General features: G+C 53.5%; 12 protein-coding genes across 13 annotated transcripts; 7 read left to right on the top strand and 5 right to left on the bottom strand.

The window, feature by feature from the left end:
* Window positions 1-134: 134 nt before the first annotated feature.
* CKM354_000420000 (uncharacterized protein) lies at window positions 135-1,475 on the top strand (the record flags this gene model as incomplete). Its single annotated transcript, XM_044799431.1, has 1 exon — window positions 135-1,475. One exon carries the CDS (start codon window positions 135-137, stop codon window positions 1,473-1,475), a length of 1,341 nt encoding a protein of 446 aa, XP_044655366.1.
* Window positions 1,476-7,387: 5,912 nt separating this feature from the next.
* On the top strand, window positions 7,388-9,472 carry CKM354_000419900 (uncharacterized protein; the record flags this gene model as incomplete). Its single annotated transcript, XM_044799430.1, has 3 exons — window positions 7,388-7,493; window positions 7,612-7,716; window positions 7,833-9,472. The coding sequence occupies 3 exons, from the start codon at window positions 7,388-7,390 to the stop codon at window positions 9,470-9,472; spliced, it is 1,851 nt and encodes a 616-aa protein (XP_044655365.1).
* A 988-nt stretch (window positions 9,473-10,460) lies between these two features.
* On the bottom strand, window positions 10,461-12,023 carry CKM354_000419800 (fumarase FUM1; the record flags this gene model as incomplete). Its single annotated transcript, XM_044799429.1, has 1 exon — window positions 10,461-12,023. One exon carries the CDS (start codon window positions 12,021-12,023, stop codon window positions 10,461-10,463), a length of 1,563 nt encoding a protein of 520 aa, XP_044655364.1.
* Window positions 12,024-12,593: 570 nt separating this feature from the next.
* CKM354_000419700 (uncharacterized protein) lies at window positions 12,594-12,957 on the bottom strand (the record flags this gene model as incomplete). Its single annotated transcript, XM_044799428.1, has 3 exons — window positions 12,594-12,712; window positions 12,769-12,893; window positions 12,944-12,957. 3 exons carry the CDS (start codon window positions 12,955-12,957, stop codon window positions 12,594-12,596), a joined length of 258 nt encoding a protein of 85 aa, XP_044655363.1.
* Window positions 12,958-13,590: 633 nt separating this feature from the next.
* CKM354_000419600 (uncharacterized protein) lies at window positions 13,591-14,374 on the bottom strand (the record flags this gene model as incomplete). Its single annotated transcript, XM_044799427.1, has 2 exons — window positions 13,591-14,155; window positions 14,256-14,374. 2 exons carry the CDS (start codon window positions 14,372-14,374, stop codon window positions 13,591-13,593), a joined length of 684 nt encoding a protein of 227 aa, XP_044655362.1.
* Window positions 14,375-15,459: 1,085 nt separating this feature from the next.
* Window positions 15,460-16,437, bottom strand: CKM354_000419500 (uncharacterized protein; the record flags this gene model as incomplete). Its single annotated transcript, XM_044799426.1, has 1 exon — window positions 15,460-16,437. The coding sequence occupies one exon, from the start codon at window positions 16,435-16,437 to the stop codon at window positions 15,460-15,462; it is 978 nt and encodes a 325-aa protein (XP_044655361.1).
* A 726-nt stretch (window positions 16,438-17,163) lies between these two features.
* On the top strand, window positions 17,164-18,861 carry CKM354_000419400 (uncharacterized protein; the record flags this gene model as incomplete). Its single annotated transcript, XM_044799425.1, has 1 exon — window positions 17,164-18,861. One exon carries the CDS (start codon window positions 17,164-17,166, stop codon window positions 18,859-18,861), a length of 1,698 nt encoding a protein of 565 aa, XP_044655360.1.
* A 78-nt stretch (window positions 18,862-18,939) lies between these two features.
* On the bottom strand, window positions 18,940-20,775 carry CKM354_000419300 (uncharacterized protein; the record flags this gene model as incomplete). Of its 2 annotated transcripts, none has more annotated exons than XM_044799424.1 (3): window positions 18,940-19,331; window positions 19,394-20,505; window positions 20,603-20,775. In XM_044799424.1, the coding sequence occupies 3 exons, from the start codon at window positions 20,773-20,775 to the stop codon at window positions 18,940-18,942; spliced, it is 1,677 nt and encodes a 558-aa protein (XP_044655359.1). The 2 variants fall into 2 exon arrangements, with proteins under 2 accessions (XP_044655359.1, XP_044655358.1); XM_044799423.1 differs by having other exon boundaries at window positions 19,394-20,509; window positions 20,607-20,775.
* A 210-nt stretch (window positions 20,776-20,985) lies between these two features.
* Window positions 20,986-21,556, top strand: CKM354_000419200 (uncharacterized protein; the record flags this gene model as incomplete). Its single annotated transcript, XM_044799422.1, has 2 exons — window positions 20,986-21,001; window positions 21,057-21,556. The coding sequence occupies 2 exons, from the start codon at window positions 20,986-20,988 to the stop codon at window positions 21,554-21,556; spliced, it is 516 nt and encodes a 171-aa protein (XP_044655357.1).
* Window positions 21,557-22,103: 547 nt separating this feature from the next.
* CKM354_000419100 (uncharacterized protein) lies at window positions 22,104-22,313 on the top strand (the record flags this gene model as incomplete). Its single annotated transcript, XM_044799421.1, has 1 exon — window positions 22,104-22,313. The coding sequence occupies one exon, from the start codon at window positions 22,104-22,106 to the stop codon at window positions 22,311-22,313; it is 210 nt and encodes a 69-aa protein (XP_044655356.1).
* A 160-nt stretch (window positions 22,314-22,473) lies between these two features.
* CKM354_000419000 (uncharacterized protein) lies at window positions 22,474-23,199 on the top strand (the record flags this gene model as incomplete). Its single annotated transcript, XM_044799420.1, has 2 exons — window positions 22,474-22,768; window positions 23,057-23,199. The coding sequence occupies 2 exons, from the start codon at window positions 22,474-22,476 to the stop codon at window positions 23,197-23,199; spliced, it is 438 nt and encodes a 145-aa protein (XP_044655355.1).
* A 1,114-nt stretch (window positions 23,200-24,313) lies between these two features.
* On the top strand, window positions 24,314-25,353 carry CKM354_000418900 (uncharacterized protein; the record flags this gene model as incomplete). Its single annotated transcript, XM_044799419.1, has 3 exons — window positions 24,314-24,755; window positions 24,809-25,033; window positions 25,085-25,353. The coding sequence occupies 3 exons, from the start codon at window positions 24,314-24,316 to the stop codon at window positions 25,351-25,353; spliced, it is 936 nt and encodes a 311-aa protein (XP_044655354.1).
* Between the last annotated feature and the right edge of the window lie 763 nt (window positions 25,354-26,116).

The following is a 26,116-nucleotide window of genomic DNA, read 5'->3' as shown; positions in this document are numbered from 1 at the left end:
GTCCGGACCCTGCATTCCTGCATTCGCCACTCCTCCACCACAGCTGACGTGCCTTGTTTGGCTGTGCCTCTCTTGACTGTTCTCCTCCTACATTGACATCTCAACTCTCGTGCTGAGCACATCCCACAATCACCATGCCGCCAGGGCTGCATGCGTGGCACAGCCTCGTGGCTCGTCACGCGAAGAGCCTCAAGGCCGCCTTATCGAAAGGCTTACGGGCCATCGATGCTCAAGTCAGCGGACAACGAGCAGCTCAACTCGAACCTATCTTTGTCCGCAACGCCCCGAAACAACCACTCCACCCTCTAGCACGCATTCGACAGAGCCAGTCTCGTCAATATTCCACTGCCCGACGATGGATCAACGAATCTATCCGGCAATTTTCTTCAGCTGGTAGCAAGCCTGGCGTTCGCTACGATCGCGCATCGTTCCCGAAGTCGAGGATCGGATCTTATGTGCAATCCTCGTCCGGAAGAGCGCCATTCGCTTCGACGCTTCGTCCCAACTTGACTGGCGGGACACTCGGTCGTACAGCAGGCGGATACTCGCACGGCGGAGGAGGAGGCGCCAGATACTTCAGCCACGGCCCAGCTGTGCAATCTCAGGTTGTGCAAAACGTGTCTCAGGCTATGCGTGCGTTCTTCACGCAAGGGCAGAAAGCACAATATGATGGAGTGAACAGCAATGGCAACAAGCGCTTCAAGGCTGTATCTGCTTTGCAGGAAGAGACTGGCCGCAAGATGCGCTCTGTGCCAGCTGCCACACCCGGTTCATGGATCGACTTCCACGTCAACCCAACGATCACCGCACTCACTCCTTTGAGCTCCGTCGTCGGCTACACCATGTCCCAGACCGCTGAGAAGCACAACCTGAATACCGAGGGTCTCCTCGATGTTCTGTCTGTTGACTTCTCGCGAGCTCTGAAGGATCTGGCTGCTGTGCTCAACGACCTCAAACGACTGTCAGCGCTCGGCGACTTACCAATCACATACCAGAAGGACAATTTAAGAGTGCACTTTCCGGGCTGTGATGCGGATACGGTGGAACGTCTCTGCTCTGAGCTCAACGTACAGCGAGGCACTGTCACCCAAGACCCGACCTTCGACGCCTTCGCTGGAACTGAGATAGCCTTGCTCTTCCCATTTGCTCCTAGCAACGACCCATCGGCCATGAGCGAAGAGTCCTGCGGAAGTGAGCTCTACGACTATCCGATCAAACCTGTGATGGCATCTCAGCGGCACGTTATCAGTCTCGACGACATGCTCTCCGGCAGTCCAGCATACTCTACACAATCGGACACCGGCTTCGAAGATATACTCGAAGAAGAGCAGTATTCCAATCCCTGGCTGTCATCACCGGATTATCAATCGGTGCACTCCGGAAGCTATGGGTCGAACAAACACGATCCGCTCGAATATCAAGGATTTGAAGGAATCTATCGATTCATTGAAGAACTGGATTCGGTCCGGAGATAATGGGAACTTCAATCTCCCATCATCCAGCATCACGATTGCATGAATAACAGAACTTGGCTACACCAGAGGCTTCAGAATGATATCCCCACTCGCGCGTTGCTTGCATTTCCTATCATAACACTACCACGAAGTCCATATGGCTTGGACAATAGTTGCGTAGTATTTCCTATGTAGTCTAACACGAACCAAGACAATTTGAAACAGTTTAACTACTCGCACAATTCTCCCCATCCGCGTTCCTTTGCTTGAGGCTTGCCATCTTCACAACAACTCCAGTGCCACAACCCCTACTGCTCCATCATTGGGTCAGGCAACCATTGGTCATGCACGCCCGCCACATTTCTGCTTGCTTGCTTGCTTGCCTGCTTCGGCTCCTACAGCCTCGAACCAAGCACACTTGCACCCTTCTGCATCTGTCATCACATTTTTCCTCGCGGCTGATTCTACACCGGAAGTTAAATCCAGTCATGCTTGCTTGCTTATTGCCAATGGTGTCAGATTGTCAGCCGTACCTGCTGTCACACCTGCACATCTGCAGCAATCAACGCCACACAGACACACACGCTTGCTGCACGTTTTTGTAATTAATTACCCTTTCCTTCCCGCGCACACGCGTGGTTGCGTGGCTCTGGTGAGTGATTATGAGTTCCAAGTGGCTAACGCACGAGCACGAAAGTAAGTATCACAAGGGCAAGGGCAATGTAGAGGTAAATGTGAAGACATATGCAGGTATCCGCGTCGGCATGCCGTGACCGGCCGAGCTTCCAGACCCTAAGTTACATCTATTCTGAAGAAGTTCTAGAATGTGTGCGAGTGTTGCGTACTACGTGTCAAGCGTGTCAGAAAAGCCGGGCAATGCACAGTTGCCGTGCTGCTGCTGCAATGCAAGTATGACTTGCGGCATCACGCACAACACGACACGACACGGATGCATTGCCAACGCAGAGATGCGAAAGGGACGCAAGCCACCACCATGTGCTCCTACTGCGTGCTGCGTGTTTATCTGCCGCGGCACATCTATAATCTTTCGGCTTGCCTAAAGATAAAATTCGGAAGGACGAATTGGCAGTCGAGTTTCACTGCCACGTCAGACACCATCTTTGCCGCGGATCTTACTGTTTCGGAGAATTTTTTGAAAGGAGATCTGGGGTTTGAGGGTCCTGCTACGCTGGGACACGGGAAAGATTAAGTTTAGAACGGGATCCAGGTTGATTGTGCTGCGTGAAGAAATGTCGCGAGGGTGATGAAGAGGCAAAAAGTATATGTTGACTTCACTTCAGCCCCCCGTTTGCCTTCTCCAGCTGGTTTCTGCTACTGCTTTCAGCGCCGGCCGCCTCTGAGGGTGTGGGGTGTTCTATGAAGAGGGTGTTGTTGTGGCGAGTTTCGCTGCCGGAGAACAAGGCGTGCTTTCTGCTTTGAGCCGTCCTGACCGGTGTTCATTGATCAAGGCTGACAGGCAAATAGATTCGTATCTTGCCAGCATACGAGACGCGGTGCTACGAATAGACATCGACACTCCGGTGAACAATTATCGAATCCGTTGCGTGAAACGAATGACGCAATTCTTGCAAGAGCCCGATTGATACTGGCGTTCGGAAGGAGTGAAGCTCGAGGCAGCTGACACGGCACGGCCGACTGAGTGCTTCGTAACATTCGCGCCATTGCAAAACCTACCTCAATTGCAACCGGAACAGGCACTTTACACTCGGCGGATCGTCTTGGCTCGACAGCTACACGTACGACACCAATTCGACATCCTGTTCGAGGCGTCCACTGCAACCGCAAGGCATGCTAGAGGTTGCGATATGGAGTTGCAAGAAGACACTAGGCCACTGCGTGCATATACCTGGTTTTTGCCGCCAGATTCCGAGACTTCGCCATCGCAGGTGACACGGTGCTTTGCCACCCGTATAGTGCGTGGATGACCTCGTGTCGATGTTGACAGTAGTTGTGGTAGTGAGACTGTAGCATCGGGGAGGGACAGGTTGGGCATCCATAGTCGTGCCCCACTAATTGCGAGCACCTCCAGAACAACGCGTATCGAGACGTCCGATCTTGCTCTTTCTTGTGTGCTGAGCCCGAGAACAGATTCGTGGGGTCGCCCTTGTTTGAGACAGCAAAATAAACAATTGCACGGCGGCAGCTTCAGCGACCATGACTCGTTTTCCCGGATTTGTACTGCGTTCTATATCTCCTGCACATTGGGTTTCGAGCTACTTTGAGCCCAGAAGCTTTGCGTCGGCGATATGAAACAAGCCAGAGATCGACCCCAGGGCCCGTGGCAATCACTAAAACTCTTGGACTTCCAGATGGTAAAGTTGAGGCGTAGGACAAATCAAGGTGGCGGGCCATACCACGGAGTCTACTCCCGAAGCATCATCAATCAATGGATCTCTAATGGGCCGGTGCGGTGATGTCCATCCTATCAGCAGGCCACGCGCGGCCAATCCCGGGACGTGTCCTCCACAAAGGTCGTTAGGAAAAGCCTCATCTGACATATTTAGCCTGCTAGAGACCTCCATGACTTCGACATGAAGCCCGGACAGCTTGGACGTAACTTCCGTAGCTCTGCACCTTCTAGTTATTTGGAGTCATGAGGAACGGAGATACGAACGTCTTCCGCGGGCTGCCCTTGTCAAGCCTGAACCACATCGTCATTTCCAAAAATCTCACGGATTGTTTGCTGACCTGGTGCATATGTTGGTCGGCTATCTCGGCACCCTCGAACGCTGTTCCCAGACCCCGTGGGATAGGACCATAGAACGAGCAGCTGCAAGGACGGCCCGTTATTTTGACTTTCGTAAGCTGTCGACCGCGCGCTTTCGCTTTTCCTATCATTTTGCACGCGTTGGGTTCACGCTTCTCGCTCGCACTCCCGGAATGAATGGGGCGAACAGTTGTCGTTGCATCGGGCACGCCATCATTCGTTCACGTATTCATGGCGGTGAATGGCGCAGGCTGTGGTGATTCGATACCACTTGCAATGATGATGCAGGATACAATGTACCTGTGGAGATGCATGTGATCGCTTTTTCAAAGCCGGCCGAACCCTGGCCCATAGAGAGGTCACCTTGCCCATTATGCAGGCAGATGTGGAGTCGGCCGCACATAGCGTGCTTTGGAGCGCATCTCTTGGGACCGACCAGGATTGGGAGGTAGCCATCCAATCGTTGGCGGAAGAAGGAGTATTGGCGTATTACGAGCCTGACGGAGTTGGCAATTCTCGTTGGAGGCGTCACCTCTCAGCCTCGCATGCCCAACTGAGACAGGCTGTGGGCGCATGAGCGCTCGATTGCGCAACGCGTCCGTCCGCTGTCGTTCGTCCGTGAAATGGGTCTGTTGCGGTTCGTCGGGCTCGGTAGGGAAGCCGAAAGTCAGTTCGGTCGTGTGATCACAGATGTTTTCATGTTACGTCTGCGATTCCCTGTTTCATCCAGTGCATGATCTTGTGGCTCTGCGACATCCTGCTGCTGCCATGCTGCTGCGGGCCGCAAAGGCAGAAGGCTGGGCGGGCGAGCAACCAGAGATGCAAGCTGACCGTCTACGCTCCACAGCAGATCTTCACCTTGGACGCGAGGCAGAGATGGCCAGGGCATATCTGTGCATGCTCGCAAGACGCACGGTTCGTGCGCAACTACCCGAGCAGATGCAGCCATTTGCATTCCAGACGGAGCCAATGATGGCACTCATCGAGCGAGGTGTTTTTGTGCGCGTGAAAGCAATCCTGGTTGCTCATCACTATAGTTCAGGGTAGTGGGCGTGAGGATGAGAGTTACCGGACTTTGGCACGAAGCACATGCTCTCGCGCGTCGCGCCCCAGCACGTAGATCTCCATGGCGGGCATGGCACCGTGCGGGACGCGCGACGAAGGACAGTCGTGTATAGGCGTGTAGCTTCGTGCCGAGGACATCGGGCGTGCAGCGTGCAGCAGGCGTGGGATGTGGATGACCGTCGTCCAAGCGAACGACAAGACGGGCATTTGCATTAACGAATGCACCGTTTGAGCACCGTGGCTGCCGGAGAGGGACGTCACCTGGCAAATCAGCGCGTCACTGGCATGAATCAATGTGCTGACTCTGCGGAGGAGCGTGCGAGCAGCGCAGCCTGGCCTCGAGGCGACAGATGCTCAGCAGCGAGTGCAAGTGGCGAGAGACAAAGCGCGGGAGGGCATGAGCTGCCACTGGCCCCTCGTTGGCGTGCGTGCGCAGCTATTGGCTGGCGGCATCCTGGCCAGCTGCTCTTCTCGTCTCAGTCGATAGTGGCAGCGGCGGCGGAGCTTTGTCTGCGATAGTATGGGCTGGTTATCTTTGGAGCTTTCGTGGTAGCCAAGCCGTTTCGGGGGCGCGTCGTGGTCGCGATGGAAGCTGCACTGGGTAAATCAAGCTGCACCAGTAGCGGCGCGATCGCTTGTGTCTAGTCCGATATGTGAGCAATCATGCAGCAGCGCCCGCTCCCGCGCGGGCAGATCGCAGATGGGTGACTTGCGGCGGCCAGAGTGGTGAGCAGTGCAAGTATAAGCCACCGGTGCTCCACTTTCCCTCGATCATTCGCTGCTGCGGGTGCCTGTGCAGTTCGCGTGCATTGCCTTCCGTTGTGCCCTCGTCCACGAAGGGCCGCATTCATTCTCACGATATTACTGTCTTGGACGGCCAGTAGGAGCAGAGGAGAGAAAGAAGCGAACGCTGCTCGCTGCTCAGCCGCAAACGCAAACCGGCTCGGCGATCACGGTTCGTCTTGCAGCAACCTAGACGACACTCGGGCCATCGACGAGCGGCCAACCGCACCTGTTCTGCTCGCCCATTCCTCTGCCTTCATGCTAACAGAGCACGGCGTCTGCAAGAACAACACGACACACGCATCGCGCGCATCGCGCCTGAGCGACTCGCTGTGCCCGCTGCAATTCTGCACGACCTTCTGTACAATCGCTACCAACGCCGTGGCCGAGCAGCTTGCACACGACGAATCACGACGTGCGAGTATAGCACGGCACCGCATTCACTCTGTTGGAAACTGACCGCCTTCGACGTGGCGCGCTGCATTTGCTAAGTGAGTGCCATTTTCCATTTACCCAACCCGAGCCTCCCTCCACCATCGCTCTGGACTCACGCCAACAATCGCGCGCCTGGTCGTTGGCTCCTCACTCCTCCCGACCCAGCGAGTATCCCTTGCAGTCGAGGGCCCAGCGTCTGGCCCGCACGTGTAACCCCAGCGGCCGCCTGAAGAAACGCGCTGATTCGGGTCACGGGCTGGAGAGCACCGCGACCGATCAATCGCTCTGCGTTGCGAACAGTCCAGTGCATTGCGCGAGCAGTCGAAATCGACTATGGTGCTTACCGCGCGGTCGCCGATGAGCGTGGAAATGGATAGTATTGAAGGATGAAGCTGACTGTGAAAAGGGCAGCCTAGTGGGGTTGTTCGACTCGCGAGCCGTCTGCGTCATCCAGCCGCTCAAACGCACGTCCCAGCGCAAGTGGATCGCGCTTGCAGAGCTTCTCGGCGGATCACAACCATCAGCCCTCACGGCGTGCAGCCTCGACCTTGCATCGACAGCGCCTCAACACCACCGCTCGCGACCTTTGCTGTTGCTCCTGGCCGTCGCGCTCGGCCTACAGGGTTTCTCCAGCCTTCCGCAAGCTTATCTGCGCGCTCGTCAAAGTTTGGGATCGTGCAGCGCTGCGCTCCGTCCCTGGTCGCAGAGCTATTATCCACATCTTGTCCCAAGTGCGCGCGCGCGAGGGCGAACTCCCAGGGCACGTCGCTGCTGTCCGTTGCCAATACGCGCCAGTCCCCGAGTATCTCCATCGACTCGCCGCCACCGGCGCGCACCTCGAGACACTTGCGCCAGATACAGCGTTTGCTGTGCGACGGGCCCGTACCGACTCTGCGTGCTCCATGCCAGGTAGCGGGATGTGATGCTGGCCGTGTCGCATCGGAGCTTTGAAGCATTATCTACATTACACGCCGGTCTTGACATGGAAGACTCGGGCACCATCAATCCAGCAGCTTTGAATGCGCCCAGTAAGCACTGTCTCCCGCCCACTCCATCACCACGCGACGCGTTTCCCCGCCGTTCGACAGCGCTCCGCAACCTGGTTGGGCATTTGAACGATATGCTAACTCATTCCTCCCTTTGCAGACGCCACGAGCACCTCCAACCTCTTGACGACAGCGAGCCCACGCGGGCAGAAGCGTAGTCGAACACCTGATTCCTACGGCACATCCGGAGTGAAACAAGAAGGTGGTATGTACTTGCAAAGATACACAGCGTGTGACAGGTGAAGTCGCATGTGAAGTGGCACCTTCTGTGTGCGCACATGAATGACAGCTGAGGCAAGCACGCTGACACGCCGCTTCCAGATGACGCCAAGACCAACAAGATACGGAAACTGAAGTCGGAACAAAGTCCTGCACCATCGCCCAACATGTCAATGGCCGTCGGTCATCAGCCGGTGCAAACGCCTCACATGAGGACGTCGTCGTTATCGCACGCATCTCCCACTCAGGCGTCGCCAACCAGATCCACTCCCGGCTCAATATCCAAAACTCCTGTGGTTAAGGCCCTGCCCACTGTTAGAGACCACACGACAGACCAGCTTGGCCCAGAGGGTGACGAGTACATACCACGAGAGATTGATGAGGCCGGTGAAACCAAAGTGTCCAAGGACGGATACCCTCTAGGAGAGCGCAAGTACAGATGTCGGACGTTCAATGTTCCCAATCGAGGGGAGAAGCTCTTCATGCTGGCCACCGAATGCGCTCGCGTGCTTGGATACCGCGACTCATACTTGCTGTTCAACAAGAACAGGTCACTCTACAAGATCATTGCAAATCAAGCAGAGAAGGACAATCTGATCCACCAGGAGATCTTGCCATACTCCTACAGATCACGGCAAATTGCCATCGTCACAGCTAGGTCCATGTTCAGGCAGTTCGGCAGCCGCTTGATTGAAGGTGGACGCCGCGTTCGTGACGACTACTGGGAGGCCAAGGCTAGAAAACAAGGCTTCACAGAGGACGACCCAGCTGGAGAGAAACGCCCAGGAGCCGCTCGGGCTCGGGAGCTGGCTGCCGCAGAAGCGGCTGCAAGTCATGCAAATGCCCTCAACGCTCTTCCCCAAGGAGAAATCATCTACAGTAATGCCGGCATGGAAGCTGGACCTCCAGGTCTCGGACAAGTATCGCTGGCGCCGTTGCCCATGATTCACCTCCCGAGCGAGGACCTCAGACCAAGTGCATCTGGTGGCATTCTTCGGCCTAGGCAGGAAGTTATAGGGCCAGCTTACGTGGATATCACCAGATCGAGCGCACCGGCGGAGATTATGACGCAAGCCGTGGGCGCAGCGGATTTCAATAAGCAATTGGCCGCGCAACGCCAACACAGGTCGTCTTATCTGACGAATTACTGGGAGCGTCCTCACGAGCAGCAGACGACAGAGGCTCAGACCGAGCAAGCTGGAGCAAGCACCGTGGCACCGCAGAATCTACAAAGTCCACAATCGGTGGCGCAGCAGCGGCAGGACATCCCTCAGGCATATTCGGCTTACCAGAATCAGCAGAATGCAATGCCGTCTCCTGTTCAGACAATGCATCGAGGTGCACCTGGTCAAATCCATCATGGCTCGCCTTCTATGGCTGTCGGAGCTCAACACAGGCAGACTCCATCTTACCCCGGCTACCCGTCGAACCAGATGTGGCCTCCTCCTCAGCCGCAGCCTTCGCCGCTGGGGCAATCACATATGTCTGGCTATGGTCAACAGCCGCAACAGCAGCATCACTCGCAAATGCCGCCGCCGCAGATGCCGGGCCAAAACATGAGTTATGCCCAACAGCTCGGCCAGATGAACTCTGCTTATGCAGGCATGAATCGAAGCATGTATCAGCCGAACCCGAGCCAGTATATGGGAGCTCAGACACAATCTGGGCCAGGCCAACAATCAGGCATGCAAGGCTGGTCCACTCCTGGTAACAGTATGCCCCAGAACTACGGTTACCAATGAAACCTCCTGACCCGAAAATGATCGATGTGACCTTACACCCGACAACTTGGTCAGGACGAAAATACAACATCATCTTCACACTTCTTGTAGATCCTTGCACCGCTCGAGGCTTAACCAGTCAAGCCAGCATTATCTATCCCTGGCGCGGCGTTGGCGCTACTTTTACCACTGCATCAAGGTTGTGCAACCACATCATCACACGGCGTTGCTGCGATGGCCGCCCGCGGTCCTCTCAAACCACATCGTTCACAAGACAACCATCCGCATCATCCAACCAGAACGACACTTCCAGCTTCTTGCTGCTGTGCACTTCTAAATCGAGGGCTTGCCGTCGTTGCATCCATGCCCTTTTCTGCACTCCTGCATGCACCAGTTGAGACTCCATTGCGAACACGAACCTTTCGTGCTTTGAGCTTGCATGCATCACTCATCATCAACATCATCATCACCACCAACCTGCATTAATAACGGCATAGCGGATTGGAAACTTCTTTCTTGTGGCTTGCTTGTTCTTCTTCTTACTTGTTTGGTTCCAAAGTGGTGACGATACCCAGATTGCTTTTTTGAAACTTATTTTCGCTTCGCCTTTGAGTTTCTATTCGCGCGTTCCGGATCATTGCATAGACTTATCATCAGTATGGATTGGATGAATGGGATGGATGGATGGGTATGCGAATGCGAATGCGATGCGATGCGAATGCGATGTGTTGGCTTAGGGTTAGACAGACGCAGTGGTATGGCAGATCAAGTTCATTACATTCAGTCTCGTTCTCCTGACATCGTGTTGTTGTTCTATATCCTGCCACCAACAATTCTTCGTCGTACCACTTGCCAGCCTATGCTTAGCGCTCTATCGAGGGACTTCAACAAAGAGAAGTAGGTGAAAATTGAAAAAATGTACAACAGAATACTTTCATCGAATCAATATCATCTCATTGTACACATTTTTCTGCACATTTTTCCCTGCTAAACATGGCATGGCATCTATCTATTTCTTCGCCTTTGGCGCAATCATAAGCTCAGGCCTGACAACCTCATCAAACTTCTCCTCCGACAAAGCCATCAATTCCATCGCACTCTCCTTCAATGAAATTCCCTTCTTGTGCGCATTCTTGGCAACCTTGGATGCCATATCATAACCAATCACAGGGTTCAAACATGTCACCAACATCAAACTCTCCTTCATAATCGTCGCAATACGTTCCTCGTTGGCTTCGAGACCAAGAACCAAGTTCTCGCGGAAACTGTTCATTCCATCGGCCAAAAGGCGGGAAGAATGGAGGAGGTTACGGATCATGACGGGTTTGAAGACGTTGAGTTCGAAGTTTCCTTGTGAGCCTGCGAATGTTGTGGCGGCTTGGTTGCCGAAGACTTGGCAGCAGATCATGGTGAGGGATTCGCATTGGGTGGGGTTGACTTTTCCGGGCATGATGGAGGAGCCGGGTTCGTTCTCGGGGAGGTTGAGTTCTCCTAGACCGCAGCGGGGGCCGGAGCCCAGGAAGCGGATGTCTTGGGCGATTTTGTAGAGGGAGGTGGCGAGGGTGTTGAGGTGGCCGTGGGCTTCGACTATGGCGTCGTGGGCGGCGAGGGCTTCGAATTTGTTGGGGGCGGTGTAGAATTGGTGGCCGGTGAGGTTGGTTACTTCGGTGGCGATGTCTTCAGCGAAGCCTTCGAAGGTGTTGAGGCCGGTGCCAACTGCGGTTCCTCCTTGCGCAAGGAGTCGGAGACGTGGGAGGGCGGATTCTACGCGCTCAATGCCGTATTCGAGCTGGGTGACATAGCCGGAGAACTCCTGGCCGAGGGTCAAAGGAGTGGCATCTTGCAAGTGTGTTCGTCCAATCTTGATGATGTTTTCGAATTGTGCGGCCTTGTGCTTCATTGCTTCTTTCAGGTTCTTCAGGGCTGGCAGGAGAGATTCTTCGAAGTCAAGAACTGCGGCAATGTGCATAACTGTAGGGAATGTATCGTTGGAGGAGGCGGACATGTTGACATGGTCGTTAGGGTGGACAGGCTTCTTGCTGCCCATCTTACCGCCCAGGATCTCGATTGCGCGGTTCGAAATGACTTCGTTCGCGTTCATGTTTGATTGTGTGCCTGATCCAGTCTGCCATACAACCAGTGGAAAGTGGTCCACTAGCTTCAGCGATGCGACCTCGCTGGCTGCCTGCTGAATAGCCTTTCCAAGCTTGGGATCCAATCCAAATTTCATGTTCACCGTCGCCGCAGCACCCTTCAGCACACCGAACGCGCGCACAATCGGTGGTGGCATGCGATCCTGTGGCTGGTTGATATTGAAGTTCCCGAGCGAGCGCTGCGTCTGCGCTCCCCAGTACTTGTCATCGGGCACTTCGAGCTCGCCGAAGGCATCGCTTTCTATTCTACCCATTCTGGCGGTGCTGGCGAAAGTTCGTATCGATCGTGGGAGAGCGGAGGTGGTGTTGCTGGATGCACCGAGCGGTCGAGCTGTCAAGCTTCTAGTGGGGAGCTTCGCTGGTAGTGCTTTGGAGAGTCGGACCTCTGCGACTGCACGCGGGAACGCTGTACGAAACATGATGGAGAATGCGCAAGAAGAAGAAATGGAACGGCAGATGCAGGCGTGACGATCAAGAGCTGACGACTGTCCCAATGGTCCGCGATGGGCTCAGAACATCGGACGTCTTCGGAGGCTCGTCCTGAACATTTATTTTCCGGCACTGTCGATCATGAGCTCACCCGTCGGATGTGGAGCCTGAGGCATGAACTCTCCTTCCTAGATCCTGAACAGGACAGGACTCAGGTCCTGACCAGGAACACTTTTTGTCCCAACGCACGATACGCCAGATGCCGTCGCGACAGCATCTCATCGACCGCGTCCCGTCATAATTCATGAGAGGCAGCATGTTCCCATGTTCATGAGCAAGAGAAGCCAAGAGGACGAAATGCGGATGAAATCGGCAAGAGCATTGTAGTAGCTACAAAATCATTGCGGCACTATGGTACGGCATAACTCATGACTTGATCAATGGTATCTCAGATACAAGGTGCTGTGGGTCCAAATAAGTCTTCCTCATCTGCATGGAAGAGAGGAGACACGATCAAAGCTATTGCTCTACTGCTTCTCTGCAAGACGCATTAGCATTGTTCAAGAGGCGGTGTTCTCGACGAGCAACTCACTGTCTCCCAGTCCAAGAGTGTCCTTGACGCTCTCGCCGGCCGACGAAACACTGTCAGTTGCCTTCTGCGTGGCGGACTTCTCCTCCTCTGCATGGACATGTCAGAACGTCTATCCTTAATGGACACGGGATTTGATGACTCACCTGGCTGAGCCTTGCCTGCGATGGAGTCGCCAGCGCCCTTGGCCTTGTCACCAAGTTGCTCTGTGGTGGACTTCTGGCTGTCTGGCTTCAAGGCAGAAGCTGCCTTGTCGGTGTTGGACTGGCGCCTAGCAACTGTCAGCACTCGTTCCCGGAGCTGGTCAAGGAAGCTACTCACAAGCTGTCGGACATTTTGGCTGTTGATGTGATTTGTAGTTGTTCGTTGATTTGGGTTGATTTGCTTCGAGGTTATCTGGAAGTTGAACGTTCTTCTGTGGCAGCACTCTCTTATATGCCACCACCTGGAGCACAAACGGCCTCACGTATCACAGCGGGGCAGTAGTTCCTCCTATGGCATCACCCCTCAATACTGCACTGCACGTACTCATTGCATACGTTCGCAGCGCATACACATTGCGCTACGTCAGAATGCGGGCACACGTACAAAACTTGGACAACAGCTTTGGAGATTGCACAACCTGTTCCATCATAGAGCTCCACTTATTGGCCGGCATAGCGAGGGATTCTCTATCAGCAGACACATTTCCTACGACACCTGCACACTTCTTGTTGTTTACCCGTCGTGCGAGACAGATTCGCGTCACAGTGATGCTATTCCGTGGTTACTCCGACTCTCTCCCATGCTCCACTTGCTTAACACGACAGCATGACAGGTCTGGAATCTTGCACAATTCATGCACATGGCAATTCAACGTCGAACATCATCACGATCTCAACGTTGTTGCCTGGCGACATCGCACAGGGCCTGATAGTGAAACAGGTTATTCGATCAAGATTGTCGTTATTTGCTAATGCTATCCTCATCTAGCATGGCAGGGCGCCGTTGCTGGTGGCCGTTTGGAACAATTGAACCTCCTCCGCACGACGTCTCGTCAACCCAGCGACAGGCTGTCCACCAGCCTTATTCCACTTCGGCAACTCCTCCGCAGCAACTGTGTTTGGATTCTCTCCAGCATTCAACCTCTTCACCAATGTCGAAGATGCAGTATTCCCGCATCCAACGTTGAACGCCCAAGAGACCAGCGCACCATACTGGTTTGCGTTGAGTCGAACACCACCGACCTGTTGTCCAATACAAACTTCGAATTGCCTCACGTCGCGTGCCAGAAGTTGCTCGCCTTGAGTTTCAGAGATTGGGTACGAATAGCCCAATTCTCGGCAGCGAGTTGACTGAGAGCAAAGATGACCATATCCGACTGTCCAAAGACCTGCGACGTCTTGGTATGGGCTGCCTCGGAAGCCTTCGAATGACTTGATGAAGTCAATGATGTTGGGTTGCGCTGAAGGTGGGCAGTTGCCGCCACCTCCACCGCCACTGCTTCGGATGCAGCATTGGATGTCTGAGGGTCCGGAGCACAAGCCGGTATATCTGTTCGGTGCTTCGTCAGATGTATTCTTGGTTGCGCTGTCGACGCGGCTTCTTACCTGCTTCCTGTGCATGTCGATGCCGACTCGCAGGTTCCGCTCACGCCGCTTCGAGAGCAGCGGCCATATGTGCAGCATTGAATGTTCGATGGACCTGGGCATGCGCCGGCTGTGGAAGTCCCGCTGCATTCGGATGTGGAGATACAGACACCATTTTGTCCATTGGCTGTGCAAGTGCCATACTGGTACTGTGCTGACGCCGTGCTGGCGAGCAGGAGAGCTGCTGACAGGATCGTGTTTGAGAACATCTTGACAATATGCTGGGTAAGTGCTTATGCTGAATGGAAGTAAGTCATGCCAATCGAACACACGCTTCCTTATATATGTATACCTCCCTCACCATCACCCACCTTCCTTTCTTCTTCAAACCACCATAGCAGAGATCAACATGGTTACATCGTGCCCGCAAACCACGTTCACAATCTATCCTATCTTGATCAACTCCGCGTGAACGTGGTACCACTTCAGCTTCTGCTCGCAGCAGCCCGTTCCTGCTTGGCGGCCGATCACTTCGCTTGTTTCGAAAAGTCATTGGGCAATGCGACATACACTACTGCGCGAGGCAAGCTCCTACCTATAATGGCAGTTCGGGGCGTTAATCTCTCGTTTTTGGAGAAGGGCTTATAGAGCGGACTTGAGCGATGATGCAGGTTGTGCTGCAGTGGTTTCGCGTGGTTGGAGGTACGTGTGGGTCGTGAGTGGTGGAAACTTGATGTACGGAAAGCGAGAGGCTATGCGAGGGAGCTGGGCGGCGGTCATTGTGCTTTAGAGTCATACTGTGGCTTGTTGTAGCTAGAAGGAAGCAATTGAAGCACTGCTGAGGTCTCGAGAGATGACTTGAAAGTCTTTCGCTTTTCGGACGTGAGAAAGCAAAGTCGGCTGGCCATGGTCGTGAGAATGTGGTGGCGCTCGGATCGCGAAGAGATCTTGGCGTGAGCGAAGCACCTTCTCCTTCTCGCTCAGCCCGAACACTTTCCATCGACATCGACATCAATTCCACAGTACCATATCAAGTCGCGCGGCTAGGACTGGGGCTCTCCATGAACCCAATGCTTCAAGATCATCTTGTCCTTCTCAGGAGCAAAAATTTACCCGGAACCTTGTCCGGACTTCAATTAAGTGACGGACCTCATCGCTAGCACGACGACACTCGCGCAAAAGGCCTAAGCTGCATTGAATGAACTCCTTCCGGCACAAGGCAATGCGTCTCGTGAACTTTGGTTGCATTGGAGCTATCGACGAAGTTAACTAAGGATGACCAGGTGACCAATGGTCTGCTTTGCCTCTACTGTATTGGCTACCAGTCCTGCTGCCGCTTGAAGCTGCATATGGTTGAGGATAAGGTGCATATGAGTAAGGACGCGAGGGGCCATGTGAGTAGCCCGATGGAGCCTGGGAGTGGTAGGGAGCCTGCGAGCGGCGCGAAGGTGCCTGCGACTGACCTCCAATTCGCGACGGTGGAGCATTCAGCTTGATGAAGCGAGGATCTTGCTCACCCTCAACGGGGAACGAATCTACCTCACTCCGGTGGTGGCCCAATCTGTCCTCCCAGGCACGCGACATCACGTTATAGCTGCTTTTCGTGATTCGGCCGACTTTTCCGATGTCCTCGTTGTACCCTATCATCTGTCCGCTGGCCAAGCAGCATGTAGTGGACTCGGTAAGACCAGGACTGTCGCTATGCCGGTGGACAAAGAGGAGCGGTCTGTGGGGACCGGTTGTCCTGCCTTTATTGCTGAAAGCTTCTCGGTCCTGGTAGTTGAAAACGCAGACATAATCATCCAGCGAACCCCTGCCGGTGTCTTTCTTTTCGATGCCGGTCTGCTGCCAGGAGTACAAGGGCAAGCAGAACATCGCCTCCGCTGTCTTATAAAGCACAATGAACATCCGGCGCTTTGTGTACACGGGACCATGACCAGTGAGCTGGAGCTCCTTCTGATGCTTGTCGACGTTCGGGTTTGTATTGGCGACATGGAACGGGACCGAAACCACATCACCTTGCTTGAAAGTGCCTCGATGGTATGGCGACAATACGCAGACCCCGTTGTCGAACCAGCCTCTGTTCTTTCTCGGATGCATATTGTCCGGTGAGACTCTTATTTCATTCGGATGCTGAGACAGTGCGAAACGGGTCTGGACGCTCGCGTAAGAGGGTGCTGGAGCCAAAGATGGGCAAGCACGGGCAGACATGTTGACGCCGGCGACGCCTTGTGCAATGCCCCCCATCACAGACGGCTGTTGGTTGACTTGAGAGGGAGCTTTGCGCCCAGCCATGTTCTGCATGGTAGGCGTTGGGCCAGGTGACGATGCTACGGGTGAGGGAGCAAACTGGACCTTGGACCTCGTGACCGCCGCATAGTTCATCTTGGAACCCGTTACCAACGCTGTCTTCGGAACGGCGCCGGCTGGTGTCGCGACTGGAAGACGCATCTTGTTGTGTGAGTATCGGATTGAGGTGTGAGTTCCAAGTTGTGAGATCGGTCGGTGTCAGTGTTCTTCCGCAGTGTCTATTGCTCTGCTGATGACTTTGTGTCCCATACGGTTAGGGGCGCGAAGGGGTATATATACTTTCCTGGAAATATCAGATCCGAGCAGTGAAGACGGCCAGCATGGAGCGCGCAATCGTGAATGAGTTGTGGTACTCACGAACACACTTGCTTATGTGGTGCAGTATGCTCCATTGCATCCGGCAGATGAAATTTCGTAAGCCACAGTGAATAAAGAAAGCGAGACCGGCAATTTCGACCGCAGTGGACAATACAAAGGCAGTATTCGCTGCTGTTTCGGGCGCTTTGTCCAAGACCGGACTGCAATTCTCTAAGACAGTTGAGACCTCTCGTCATGGGAAGCTCCAGGATCAAGCACTGCTCATTAAAGCATGGCTCTCCGCGCTCTGCATTGCCGAAGAAGCAACACAAGGTGACCAAACCAGGACGTTGGAAATCTGCGATCATGGCTATCGAGGACCTAGCCGGAATAGCGCACAGGATACAAGACCGATTCATCAAGAGTGATCTTCTTCCTCGCTTCCTCAGAAACACTCCGCAGGTCGCGACTTCTTCTGGGCCAGCCAAAAATGTCGATGAGCCATCGAAGGAGGATGAGGGCATTCGAGTTGAGGAATCTGGGCATGAGCACCCATCAGAGGCAACACTCATTCCTCAGATTCCTGAAGAGAGACATCCGGGAGAGCCAGCAGCTGTCATCGAAGGGGTTGTTTACGAGGAACAACCTGCCGGTGATTTGGAGACGCAAGAATACCCGCCACAGCCAATGGAGGGCCAGGAAGGAAGCGACGAGATGTCTCAATACAACGATGCCGTAACTGAGGAAGACGTATTCGCTGCCGAGCAAGCGCTTCGCCAACAGAAATATGTCGAATTCATGCCTGAAGAGCTGGAAGAAGACTATACTGGCGGACCATGTCGTTATATCGTAGCACATGATGGAGTCAAAGAGTCAGCCTCGTTGCTTGTACCATGCGACATGTCACAGAAGATCAAGCACGCCGTGAGAATGCAGCGTAGATATGCGAAGATTGAGTCACAGATCACTGAGCAGTTGAGGGAACTCAGACGATGGCGCTTCACTCTACAACGTGAAATTGGGAACCACAAATTCAAGATCAGAGGTGATGCAGATTATGACGAGAAACCCGATGAGACGGAAGCTGCTAAGCTCCAAGGGGAGCTCGAGATCTTGCAAGACATGGAAGAGTATATCAAGCCGCAAGAGGATGAGCTCAAGATGAAACTCGATTGGCAAGCCGAGTTGTTGCGAGAAGCCAACGCTGCCGTGCTGGTATATCTGGAAGATGCTTATGTCGTTGGGGTACTACTCGAGGAAGATTCAAACGAAGAACTGCCAGTAGAGCGGTTCGATCTCCGAGAACAATATCAGAAGCACCATGCCAAGCGACGGAAACTGAACGACGACGACGACGCAACAACTCCTCCACCACCCCTCGACACATCGCGAAATACCCTCATGCACAGACCTCCCACGCCGACGCCCGAGGAGCAGTTCATCCAAGAGCGACGCCAACAACTCCGCGCCGCCGGCGACAGACTCAACATTGCACAAAAAGAATTCCACTTCAAAGAATACAACCAATGGCAGGAAAAAGAATTCAATCGCGCGCGAGTCCACGAGGGTCTCGAACCCATCGACGTCGACAAAGAAGCTTTTGATAAAAGATGGTTCGTCCGAAACCACGAAATCACTCACGAACTTGTCGAAGCAGAAGATGATCTTCGCTCCGCAAGAAAAGCTGCCATCGAAGCGGACGTGGACATCATATCCGTCGCTCCTGATGAGTACTGGTCAGGAATATACCCGAATCATGTCTCAGATGGCAGATGTGGATCCGGAAGCGATCTGAGCTCCAAGGCTGGACCAAGGGTTCCATCGACTTCTGCGAATCCAAAGGTTCTGGAGTGGTTGGAGGGCGGTGCTGAGGCGAGTGAATTTGAGACGCCTGATCAGAGTCCGAATGAGCCAGAAGAAGTGTTTGTACTGAACGATACGATGGCGATGGAGATTGAGACTTGGGATAGTCAGAGTATGCTGGATTCGTGGCCTTATAGGCGGAAGTTGGTCAAGCAGTGGCAGCAGACGTGTAGTGCTGAGAGGGAGCAGCTTGCTGTGTAGATTGTGCGAGGGCAATGTTCGAAATTGCTGGAGAAGGTGACTTGCATAGCACCATTGTAGACATTACGCCCAAGACTGTCATGACTTCCGCTCAACTCTCACACGCGCCTCGCGTCCTTCGATGTACGTTCCGAGAGTCCGGGTACCCGCGACCAATTCCACTTCTCTTGCCGCTGAGCTTTCACCAATCTTGATATCATCGCCGTCTCCTTCTTCATCTGAATCCCACTCTTCAATGCCGGTTTGATCTTGATTGAGGCCGATCGGATCTCGTTCACCAGTCTCCCAGATCAACCGCAATTCCAGGGGCATGACACTGAGCTTCTTGCCAACCATGCCGGGGACAGAGTAAATATTGAAAGACTTTGGTATCTTGACCTGCCAGTCTGAGTGATCTGTGATGACGAAAGTGACGTCCACAAGTCTAGCAGCTAAACTTCGTGGATCGATTGAGTCTGCTTTGGGCTGGTCTGCAGTACATCAGCACGGTCTTCTCTTCGAGATTGAAACGAGGGAAACATCGTGCACCTACCTGGTATCGAAGGCTCGCCATATTCTTCACATAGCGCATTCCATCTCGAATGTCTTCTCAATACTTCCGCCCGCTTTTCTGGAGCTGTGCCTGCTAGCTCCGCCGTGATCTCGTTCAGATAGTACTTCTCAGCGTTCAATCTCTCCTTCTCGGTAATCTTGCTGTAATTAAGCATTTCGAGCTGAGGAAGTCGCGCGATCGTGAGCATGTAACCGTCTTCTGCCATCAATGGCTTTCCCGTGGCCGACTTTATATCTTTATAGATTGGATTGCCGGTCGTGCGAAGCTGCTTCATCGCGGGAAATGCGCTCGGCAGAGCGTCAATCACGCCCCAGGAATTGATTGCATTGTGAGCCAGATCGACTTCCACCACTGAGCTGCTGATGGGACTCTCGATTTGTCCTCTACTTTTGATTTGGCATTTCTCCAGGTTTAGCTTTGCCAAATGTGTACGTGAGTCGAGTTCTCGGAGATCAGTGAGAGCTGTGAAATTGTTGTTTGCGAGATCCAGCGATATAAGGGTATCAGGCAGGTCTGCGGGCGAGAGTGATACAGTATCTTGGAGCTCGTCGTTGGCTATCGTGAGCGTCTTCATCCGCGAGAAGTGACGTACCACGGTCGGAGCTAAGAGCTCGCCACTTTGATGCAGTAAGGTGTTTGATAAGCTCAGCGATGAGACGCGAGGGAAATCCCCTGCACCGCTGCCAGTGTCCACTCTGAATCTGTTTCCGTCCAGTATCAAATGCGACAATTTCGGAAGTAATGCGATGAGATTTAGTATTTCATCGAGACTCTCGAACAGGTTGCTGCTGAGAGCAAGCTCAGTGATGTCTTTGCAGGTCTCCCTGATCGCATCATCTTCGTTCTTGGAAACGTGCCGAATGCGCATGCGATCAAGGATCAACACGTGGATACCTTGAAGAGCAGCTTGTCGTTTCGCAAATTTCTGGAAGCCGACTTCCTCAGCTTGCTTGGTGGAGAAGTAGACAGTCGCTCCAAGATTCGAGGCATCATCAGACATGTACTTCTCGTGCAGTGCTTGATAGAAAGTCCTCGATTTGTCCCATGGCTGATTTGGCCTGAGAAACGAAGCGGTTGTGGGTGAGTTGCTTCTGCCTGATGTGAGCTAAGGAAGACTGTTCCGGCCTTCGAGATAGAGACAGTGCCATTTTGTTCGCATCTGCTCTAGTCTCGAGATCTTAGCTGGACTTACATTCAAAATATTTCACACCTTCGTGTGTTCCATTGTGCTTGCCGCGAGCGGTATCGTCCCACTCAACTCCGAGCCACTCTCCGGACTTGTTCTGGACTGCACCAACGAATTGCACAGTGCAGAGCTGACCTTTCAAGCTCAAACGCTGACCGATATAATGACTGGACATGTTGCGTTGATGGAGCAAACGGAGCCGGAAGGAAATTGGCCGATTCACATGCGCGACGTCGCGTCACGAGACGCGACCCACTTGAGCTTTCAATTCGGCAGACTCTCAAGACAAACAGCTTGCAACTTACACCGCAACTGAATCAAGTCACCCGCTGGAGCGTCTCGTCGCAGCAAGCCAGTCGAGTGACATTTGGACAACGCCGCAAAGATGGAGAACGTCCAAGGTAAGCAGCCGGCTCTTCCAACTTCGCACCACTTCATGCTAAGTACTGTCTGTAGATTGGGCGAACTACCTCTACGAACAACATGGCCACAACCTTCCCGAAGGCCTTCGCCAACAGATCCCCGTCTTCGCTTCGAACCCAACATACTGGTCCTACATCCGCTCACTCTACTTCTACTTCAACCAAGCCACCTCGCTCTTTAGACCAGTCCTGAACGCAGCAATCGATAGCGTGTCCACGAAACCCGACCTCGCGACAGTTGCGCTCCTCTTGGTCATCATCTTCATCAGTCTCAAGATCCTGAACATGATAGTGGGCACGGTCTTGTGGTGGTTCAGATTCATCAAGGGCGTGGTCTTCTATGGTGGGCTGATGGGGCTGGCATTGTGGATGTACACGAGAGGTCCTGCGGGGGTTGCGGAAGATCTTGGGTACTGGTGGGGCGTGTGGAAGGGAGAGTACGCGCATTGGAGTGAGCAAGAGCGGGTGGCGAGGATTATGAGGGAGCAAGGCATTCCGGCTGGAGGTGGGAGAGGTCGCGGGAATTGGTACTGAGCAACAGATGGCGAAGGGCTAGGAGAATCGTCGGTGCTCTTTTGAGGCAGATCGAGGTGCGCTAAGAAAGAGGCGTGCATGGCCGACCATGAATAGGGATTTGTGATATTAGCGAAGGCGCTCTGGCGAAACTGCGTTTGGAGCATTTGGATAGCGGCCGCAAATTCGTATTTCCCGCTGGTTCCTGGAGATACTGAACACTACCACATGACGCTACACGGGGTCAGTGAAGTGAGGTGCTGGGCCGGTCTCTATCGGACTGAGCAAGCCTTCGTCGGACAGGCGCCGAATGAGATATGAGATACAGTCACGCTTCACGAATCCACTGAATTGACGCTCTGGGCCACTTCTCCAATGCTTGCCTGGAACGAGTCCGCCTTCCTGGAGACGCTCACACGCTGTTGCCATATTCACGCGAGGTGCTCTTGCATCGGCGCCTGCGCGGACGCACATCGAAGGACAAGACCTACCTGGCCTCCAGCGTCGTCTCTGTGGAATGCTCTCGGCTCCGCGAGAGCAACATCGACAAGCATACTTTTTCGCAGTCATGAACGACAACGCCGTTGGCGACACCGCCATGAGCGACGCAGACTCCGGAAGCGACACCGCCATAAACGACGCCGCCATGAGCGACGCGAACCCGGAGAGCTTACTGGCAAATAACCCAATGGCCGCGAGCGATGCAGACTCGATAGGGGAACGCCTTTCCGGCCCACAATACCAGGATTCAAGGACGGCTTCGACTGGGAGGACTTGATGCATTACAACGAGAATATATACGCGGCGAGCTTGCAGAGGCTCCTTACTGTGACAAGCCAGTAAGTGCACCTATACGTCTCTTGCCTCCGTCGGACATTCCAGATGTGAGCTGCGCAACGTTCCACCGAACACTCACGATCGGATAGTGCTGTGCTGAGATGTCTGAGTGGGCTGCCGATCTAGAGGAATTGGCCGACTGGGGAATACTCGCTGTCCAGTTCCAGCTTGCTTCCAATGAGCCTCCTGGCCCAAATGCAAAAGCGGACTGCACAGAAAAGGCTTTTGTTCATTCGAAGCGCAGCGCATTCCTGAAGTTCTTCATGCCCACCCAAGGCGATGATTACGAACTTGAGTCCGTGAACGCATTCCTGAATTATCTCCTGCGTGACGATTATAATTACTATACGTCGACTCGATGGGACAATTCAAATTCGATTTGCGGCAGCGGTATTGGTACGTGAATGACTCTGTTCCACTGGCTAGCTTCACGGCATCCAAAATGCTGATACACTAGAAGGATGTTGCTACTTAATACCCTGGATCTGGTCCAACTTCCCTGCAAAATGGGAGACACGCACGCGCGCCTACGCCGAGACTCTCGAAGACTTAAGGGAGAAGACTCCAGCAACGTCCAAATAAGTTCATCCTTACTGTCGAGCGAAGCTCAACATCTTGCAAGAATACTGTATGCTTGGAGAATATGAGCCTATCACTGTCACTCTTCTGGCAAAGGACTATGAGAGCATCAACTTTCCAAAACTCCTCCTTCACATCGTGAGGACAACGGTTTTCTGGGGTCCTCCGTATACGGAGTGGCTGTATGGGCTTCCACTGCCACCTGGGCACACGCGTCACCCGATTCGGGAGTACCTGATGGAGACTGAACCCGGTGACCGTCCGTTAAGAGGACCTGACGATTGGAGGCTTGGATGAACTCATGATCGAATGAAGACGAGAAAGTGTGCCGGTAGAGCTTCCAATGGCAAGGTAATGCAAAACTGGGGCGCAAAGCGCTCGAGGTAGTGCTCCACGTATCGACCGGTGGTGCATTCGTGCGTCTATACACATCTGTGTGCGCTGTACACGCTTAGGTTCTCTGTCGATGTGCTCCTGAGGCTCCCGAGACTTCCGGTTGAGCTTCTGTCTGAGGTTCGCGTGCGTCTCCAATTTCTGGTTCTGTCGCGCGTTCAGCAGCTTACACATCGCACGCAGAATGAGGATGCAAGGCGACAGATCATTCCCCAGAGATCGAGTCGCGTTCAATGGTAGCAATGGCTGATGAAAACATCAGCAATGTGCTCTCCCATGCCTGCGACAAGCATGCCCAGTCCAACATCGTCATAAGCGCAGGCGTGCAGTTTAGACCAGGCTTCGCTGCCTCGCTGCCGTTACAGACAGCGGGCGAGGGTCGAGACTTCTGTCACTTTCATCACAATCAACCAGGAATCGCCAAGACGGAACTGCCAACCTGCTTGCTGCTGCGGTCGTCTGAAACGTGTCGAATGCACATCGACATCTTCTCCTCCTGTTCATGTTCGTGTCCGCGGAGCAGCAGCAAACGTCCAACGGCAAAACAGGAGTCGGTGCCTGTGAGACCTCGCTATCCGACCAATCACACCATGCGTGTCCCCACTGGTACAACTGAGTCTCTGCCTCCGCCACTATTGGCGCGTCTGGGCACGTCAACAAAGCAAGCTCCATCTGTTCCCCAAGACACGGGGCGTGCGTGTCGCACTGAGGCTGTGAAGATTGGGTAAAAGGCTGCGGCAGAGCCACGGGCTGGCAGAGCTGTTACTGTGTTGCGCATGCGACGCCCTAAAACATTGCAAATTACATCAAAGTGTTATACGGGTACAGGTATAATTGCGAAGGACCGGCTTTTGCGGAGAGTCAATCCGAAGCCACAGCAAGCCATCGCCTCAGCCATAGAAGAGCGCAACGTCCCCTCCAGTTTTGGTTTTGTTTCTGCTACCCTGACCTGGCCTGCTGGACTCCATCATGGCTCCATCAGATGAACAATATGCACCGCTGAGGCTGGAGGATGAATTTGAGGATGAGAAGGATGTGGGCAGTTCGGAAGATGGCGGGGAGCGGTCTGCTGAAGGCTGTCGGTGGTGCAAAGGCGAGCTGCGCCAGACGAGGACATCCAACTTCAGCAAACTTCACATTGCTCTGGCCGTCTTGATCACGATAGCGGTCTTCTTCCTCGGGTATGCGACGAATATACTGGTTACCTCAAGGCAAGGACAGAAAGCACAAACGTACAGCACGGAATTCAAGCCAGCGCGACCTGCGGCGGAGTTGGAGCAAGTGCGCTTCACCGGATCAGCACAATTCGACGATGAAGGCGAGCCATTCTTCGACTATGCCGAAGACCAGGTGCTCTACACCGGCACACCCACCAAGGCCATGGATCGTGCGTGGAACAAGCTGATTAAGCGTGAGTGACGGACGGTCGATCCTCTTTGTATAATCAGTGCTAACCTCAGGCAGATCGATACTTCCTTATTGACGACAGTGAGGCTCGCGAAGCCTGGGGTCCAGACTATGAGCAGTATTACAGATATCCAGATACTGAGAAGCGCAAGGGAGGTTACGTCGCCGGCCTCGACGTCCTTCACACTTTACACTGCGTGAACATGCTTCGAAAGGCATTATACAAGGATTACTACAAGGAGCATAACCATGGATCCAAGAAGTTCCAGCAATATCATATCGGTATGTTTGCCACTCATACTTTTGTCGATCTCGCACCACTGACCTCTCTAGACCACTGTCTCGATATCGTACGCCAGAACATCCAATGCAACAGCGACTTGACCCTCATCCCGACACGATGGTGGGATGGCATGGGAAAGAACGGCCGCAACTTCATCGACTCCGACCAAGTCCATACCTGCCGCAACTTCGGCAAGATCCGCGAGTGGGCGTATAATAAGTGGAATCACAGCCACAGAGTCGGAAACAAACATCTGCCTCCGGTGGACCTGCACCGACATATTGAGAACTCTCAACATGTGGAAGAGGGTGATGATTAAGATAATGATGTCTGTAATGAAAGTTAATAAATGACACGTTCTCAAATGTAAGCCTACTACCACGTGTGTGGCAACGAAGACCAGTATGACCAGTTCAAAGCAAATATCCCAACGCTGCTGTTCGAATGTCTGACTTCCAGTAGCAGAGTCAACAGAAACTGTACCTTCACGTCCGATGTTACCGTCGTGAGCCATCTCCATCTGACCGGTAGCCAATCCTAATGTCTCGTACAAAACGCGAGCCAAAGAACAACTCTCAGCCCAAGAAAAGGCATTCGACGACACGGGAATAAATCCTGCGCAGTATTTCCCGAGTTCATGTTACTATACTCCAAGAAAAGCCCGCTTCTACGCCGGACCTTCCGGAACAATTCCTACACGACTCGACCGGCCAGAGTCAGTCGTGCATCAACAAGGATCGCAAGAACCAATGTTAGGGAACAGCTTGTGCGGGGAGCTGACTTGGCGCTAGAAAGGATAAGGTCGCCATTTGAGAGAATAGGCGAGCTTGCTTGCGTGTAAGCTTGACTGTCTAAGCAGAATCATTTGGGTTGGCGAGGAATTAAGGTTCGAAGCTTTGCGAGTTTACGAAGTGAATGAACTAGTAGCCTGTGAACTGTCTCACTCCAAAGCGATTGGAATACGAGTACAAGCAGGAAATTGAGTCCATCCTGGGGTATCGCAGAAGCACTATGGTTAGCGTCAAGAATGCATAATTGCAAGCCGTGTTCGAGCCATCGGTACCCTATAGGCATCACTGCTA

Source organism: Cercospora kikuchii (assembly GCF_019650295.1).
Source record: "Cercospora kikuchii DNA, contig_00002, whole genome shotgun sequence".
Taxonomy (NCBI): domain Eukaryota; kingdom Fungi; phylum Ascomycota; class Dothideomycetes; order Mycosphaerellales; family Mycosphaerellaceae; genus Cercospora; species Cercospora kikuchii.
The sequence above is the reverse complement of the archived record's forward strand: the minus strand, read 5'-3'. Positions and strand labels throughout refer to the sequence as shown.